This window comes from Fusarium oxysporum, genomic scaffold, assembly GCF_000149955.1.
Source record: "Fusarium oxysporum f. sp. lycopersici 4287 supercont2.46 genomic scaffold, whole genome shotgun sequence".
NCBI classification, from domain to species: Eukaryota; Fungi; Ascomycota; class Sordariomycetes; order Hypocreales; family Nectriaceae; genus Fusarium; species Fusarium oxysporum.
The window spans coordinates 97,639-102,838 of NW_017264849.1; the positions used below are offsets into that span (position 1 = coordinate 97,639).

The 5,200-nt window shown below is 47.0% G+C and overlaps 2 protein-coding genes and 1 non-coding gene across 3 annotated transcripts; all 3 read left to right on the forward strand.

Moving 5' to 3' along the window:
* Positions 1 to 1,074: 1,074 nt before the first annotated feature.
* Positions 1,075 to 2,513, forward strand: FOXG_17163 (uncharacterized protein). The gene is made up of 3 exons (XM_018397178.1): positions 1,075 to 1,176; positions 1,235 to 1,812; positions 1,869 to 2,513. Exons 1-3 carry the CDS (start codon positions 1,122 to 1,124, stop codon positions 2,163 to 2,165), a joined length of 930 nt encoding a protein of 309 aa, XP_018258223.1. The 5' UTR covers positions 1,075 to 1,121; the 3' UTR covers positions 2,166 to 2,513.
* A 48-nt stretch (positions 2,514 to 2,561) lies between these two features.
* Positions 2,562 to 4,046, forward strand: FOXG_17164 (uncharacterized protein; the record flags this gene model as incomplete). The annotated part of the gene is made up of 1 exon (XM_018397179.1): positions 2,562 to 4,046. One exon carries the CDS (start codon positions 2,562 to 2,564, stop codon positions 4,044 to 4,046), a length of 1,485 nt encoding a protein of 494 aa, XP_018258224.1.
* A 101-nt stretch (positions 4,047 to 4,147) lies between these two features.
* On the forward strand, positions 4,148 to 4,263 carry FOXG_22767. Its single transcript, XR_001936447.1, has one exon. It is a non-coding gene; the product is annotated as a 5S ribosomal RNA (ribosomal RNA).
* The last annotated feature ends 937 nt before the right edge of the window (positions 4,264 to 5,200 follow it).

The window sequence follows — 5,200 nt, forward strand, 5'->3', positions numbered from 1 at the left end:
CCCAGATTCTCAAGCCGACAACAACGAGAATCATTGGCGTGAATAAGACAGTGACAGCAAGAAGCGCTGCAGCGAGCCCAGCCGGTTTGACTGCGTGCCATGCTTGCGAAGCGTCTGCCATAACAGGCAGGTATTGTGTAGAAGCTCAATGCAGGACAATTCAAAACGAGGGTCGTTGAATGTCAGGCAAGATGGGATACAAGAGTACTTAGCCATGCAGCTCATGTCCGCGAGTAATTACCGTAGTCGGTTGGATGACCAACCCTGTTGATGTGTCGAGCTTTAGCCAAAATGCTGCCAATTATGCACCAGAAGACCAGCACCAGCTCCCGGTGTCATGAATTAGAGTTTACTAGCCTAGAGAACCAACAGAAGCCCAATGAGAGAAGAGGCAACAAGACAACAGTAAGTCGAATCTGGCTATTAATTCGCCATAACCCCTTCTCTGATGCATCTTGAACGAAGGTACACGCGTAGAAACTACTAAACGATCCTTCCTTTAGGCGCATTTAACCTCAAAGCCATTGCTCCCATCCCCAGACTCAACTTGAACAGATCTGGGACCCTTGCAACCCGCAAATCCTTGGCCTCTGCATCGGGGTTAGCTGTTTCCCGGAACCAACACGAGGGAGTATCCGAAGTGGGCTAATCTAATCTGAGCGGGCTTGTGCACAAATAATAGAGTATTTGGTAACAGGGAATCGATACGAACGTCAGGGGAGCGCATGAGAGACTGCGTGTGGCCTGATGATATGATCTGGCTGACAGGTAAGATACAGCCAATTAGTCGGTCTTTCATGAGCGCTGGGAAGTTCATCCAGGAGAAATCTTTGGAGTATGATTTATTAGGCAACGTAATCGGCCTCCAAATCTCGGTGGAATTAGCCCCGGAGCCCGCGTTGAAGATCGATCCCAAGCAAGCGCCAGACCGGATGTGATGGAGTTTCAAACATGCAGCTTTAAAATGCCAGGGTCCAATAGTCTAGGAGCTGAACTCAAGGGTACTGAGGGGTTTAGCAAGGATAGAAATAAAGCATGTCCCTCGATACGAACCAGCGATCTTTGCTTTTGCCCCTCGCTTGTTGTGTTATCTGTTTCCGCCTTCAATTGAACTGATCAACATGTCTGTCTACGACGTCAAGGGCAAGAATGCCATTGTAACTGGCGCAGGCTCTGGTATGCCATATCTTCTCACTACCTGCATACAAAATAGACAATTGACATCAAGCAATAGGCATCTGCCTTGCCTTTGCCAAGCAGCTTCTTGAGAATGAGTGCTCCGTTGTGATAGCTGATCTCAAACTCCGCCCCGAAGCAGAGGAATTCGTCAACAAATGGGCGACCATTGAGGGCGGCAAGCCAACCGTCCACTTTGAAAAGACCGATGTTAGCGATTGGGCCCAGATTTCATCTCTATGGGACACAGCGCTTGAGAAGCTTGGCCAAATCGACATCATCTGTAATGGCGCTGGCATTTACGAACCCCCATCAAGCACCTTCTGGAACCCTCCCGGAGTGTCGTCTTTATCTGAGGATAAGGCCGACGGTAATCCGGGAGTATACAAGACCTTCGCTGTGAATGCATTAGGTCCAATAAGATTGGCTCAGATTGCTATGGACTATTGGCTACAGAACCGCAACGTGCAAGGGAACCTCCTTTGGGTCGCCAGTTGCGGAGGTTACCTGCACTCCCTACAGACGCCTCTCTACTTCGCTAGCAAAGCAGCCATTGTTAGTTTCGTAAAGTCGTTGTCAACGGTACGCAAGCGATTTGGCATTCGGAATGCCGCCGTTTGTCCAGGTGCCGTACACGTGAGTGCCTTCACCAAGAAGCTTCCCTGTAAAGCCTTCGCTAATCATCCATACAGACGCCCATCTTTCACCCAGAATACTGTCGTGACAGAATGCCGCCAGAGACTCTAGGACTCACCGCAGAACAATGCGCCAACGTCATGTTCCAGGTTCTCACTGAACCGAAATACGGCGATGGAAACATCGTTGAGACGATGCTTATCGGGAACAGAGAGAGTAATTCGGTCAATGTGCGAGAAGTTCCTATGGAAACGCTATATCCGACTGTTGTTGCTGAGGGATCGCATGATGGTCTTTATGAAGGGGAAGAGAAGTTGGCGAAACAGCTTGCGGAGAAGGGAATGAGAGAATGAGGCAAGATAGCTCTATATTCAACAGAATCATGGCCTTTTCTTAACCATTCATGCTGATTGGGTCATAACTAGTAAGCGATGTGCTTACTGTTGGCAGCTGATCACGCTTACGCTTGGCTTTGAGGCATTGCGGATCTGAAGCGGGTTCTTTGCGGACTTTATGCGGATTCAAGGGTCATATTACTCGAGTTTGTCAGCAAGAATATTTTAAGACGAGTATCTCGTTACATTCGATAGATCCTTTGATGAGGATATGACGTTGTTGGGCTCGCTGATTTGTCATGCCAGAATAGGAACAATATGATAAAGATCTTGCTTATGCTCAATAGTTCAATCATTCCTCCTGCCTGCATCAGAACTTAATCTGCTCGTGATATCACAAAAAGAGAAGTCAAAATGAAATATTTAATCTTCTCACTAATCCTTTCGGCATCATTCTTTGGAGCCACTAAAGCCCAGAACCTTCCCCCAGCTTTGCCATTCTCAACAGGCTTCAACTCCTCATTCTCGCTCTCTCCACCCCAGATCAAAGATGCCAACCTTTCAGAAACGGTAGCAAGCAGTGTCAATACTGTCATCAACTTTCATCAATCTAGTCTAGCGAATGGTGGTCCAAAGCAAGATGACTTCTACAATCTTTCTGACAAACCGGCCAATCTTCGACCTGGCCAAGTTCTCAAGGTGCAAGAAGTAACGGACCCAGCACCATTCTCAATTGCACCGGGCTCTTCCCTCAGCAGAATTCTTTATACGACGCGCAACTTTAACGGGACGATTATTCCTGCCAGTGCATATATCCTCTGGCCGTTTCTGCCTCGTCATTTCGACGAGAAGTCTAGTGGCAAAGCACCGGCTGTTCTCTGGGCCCATGGAACATCTGGCTATTTCATTGACTCTGCCCCATCGGCTCACCGAGGTCTCTACTACGAGAACGTGGTCCCATTGTCACTCGCACAAGAAGGCTATGCAGTTGTTGCGCCAGACTATGCGGGTCTTGGTGTAGACAAGTCGTGGGACGGAACTGATATTCCGCATCAATACTTTGCTACACCCGCTGGTGCACAAGACACTCTCTTTGTGATGGAAGCTGCCCTCGAGGCATTCAGCAACCGCCTTAGTGGGAAGTTCGCGATCATGGGCCATAGTCAAGGCGGCGGCATCGCCTGGGGTGCAGCGGAGGCACTAGCCAAAGGAAAAGATACCAGTGGAAGGAGGGCGTTCACGGACCTTGTGAAGGGTTATGTCGGCACTATCTCAATGGCACCCGTCACAAAGCCGTTGACTACTCCTCGACTCTTCAGCAGCTACAGTGCGTCTGTGGCGTTGTCAAACATCTTTCTTGACTTCAAGCCAAGTCAATGGTTAACGCCACTGGGAGTTGCTAGGCAAAAGCTGATGAAGCAGATCGGAGGAAGTGTTGCAGCTGGACAGCAGCTATTTTTCACTGAACCACAGAGTGCATTTGAAAAGTCGAACTGGTACAACTCTTCGTATCACGCTGCTGCTTTTGAAAAGCTCGGGATTGTCGGTAACAAGCCATTCGCAGGTCCTCTTTTGGTGATCCAAGGCTCCGAGGATTTCTTCATTGCTGCTTCGACTACCAATGAAACTGTCGCCAATACCGCCAATTTGTATCCTAATAGCTCATTGAGTTACATGTATGTCGATAAGTTTGGCCACACCCCCATCATCTCAGGTGTCCGAAGCCTCTGGATGGCGTGGCTAGAGGATAGGTTCCAAGGCAAGAAACATCAAGAAGGACTGGAGAGAACATATGTCAATGGATGGCTAGGAGATGACAAGCATTTCTTTGGAAGTAATGGTTATCTCCAATGGAGTGGAGCTCCAGAATATACCTATCAGAACCCTGGTGCAGTCTAGCTTCAAGTATTGCATCGAGATGCTTCCCACATAACCAATTTTGGTGAACAAGCATCGCGACAATTCTATATAGCAATGTCTACGGGCTCGTTCAATCACATACGACCACACCTATCAGAAAATTCGGGATCCCGTCTGCTCTCCCATAGACAAGCTGATAAGGGGCGGATTAGTAGTTAGGACGGTGACGACTAGCGAATACCCGCTGTTGTATGTTTTTCTTTTTTTGGTTTCTGCACTTTCTTAGTCTCTACGAGCAGTCTAAGTATTAAAAGTACTGGAAAGCTCGGTACAGAGGTAGACAAAGTAATCCTTAAAAGACTAGTCTTGCTCAGTGCACCTTTAAACCTTTGCTAACTTCTGTAGTGGAGTGGAGCTTCAGAGTACATGTATCAAAACCCTGGGGCGATCCAACCCGGAGCGTCTAGTTGAGTCATCCTATCGCTTCAGTGAGGTTAACTTCATAGTATTTGGTGGTTTATAATTTGAATTATGCGATTACCTGATCACGTACATTCACACGTAGAGAACTCGGGAAGCCATACTAGTCATATTTTCTATTCATTGAATTATAATGTATGACGGCGACACTGCCAAAAGCAGAGGACAAAACTCCCAAACTCAGAAGTAATACGAACAAGTACTACTCTGTTATCTTCAACACTCTGGTAGAGGCAATTGGGTTTGTATTGTAAGTATAGCTAATGTCAAGAGCGCCCTGCATAAACTACCTGAATAATACCCGTAATTGACTGTATCAACCCGAATAGAATAGCCAAGAATATGGCCGTAATTAGAGTCCACCTAGTCCACCACAAACCCTGATCACGATCATCATACCAGCATCTCTTAAGACCCCAATTCCCTTGATTGTTTGAAATGTTGAGAAGATATAAGAGTTTGCTATGCCAGATAGGAAAGTCTTCATAGAATCGACTGATGGGCGAGTTCGGGTCGTGTCTGGCCAGTAATCTCTGCCATTCCTCAATAGGCCCGCGACCTTGAAACCAGTCAAGATAATCATGCGTAATGTATTTATATTCGTTTAATGGGAAAAACAACAGAATAGATCGCCGTGTCTCTATTAGAAATTCTAATTTGAAGAAATTATCAGCCCTTTCCTGTTAGCTTATTCGCTTCTCATGACGCAATAT

Bases quoted from the DNA above. Each gene is read 5' to 3' on its own strand.
- FOXG_17163 (XM_018397178.1), top strand. From the start codon at position 1,122: ATGTCTGTCTACGACGTCAAGGGCAAGAATGCCATTGTAACTGGCGCA. The intron at 1,177-1,234 runs GTATGCCATATC...ATCAAGCAATAG, and splicing joins TGTAACTGGCGCAGGCTCTG to GCATCTGCCTTGCCTTTGCC. The intron at 1,813-1,868 runs GTGAGTGCCTTC...TCATCCATACAG, and splicing joins TTTGTCCAGGTGCCGTACAC to ACGCCCATCTTTCACCCAGA.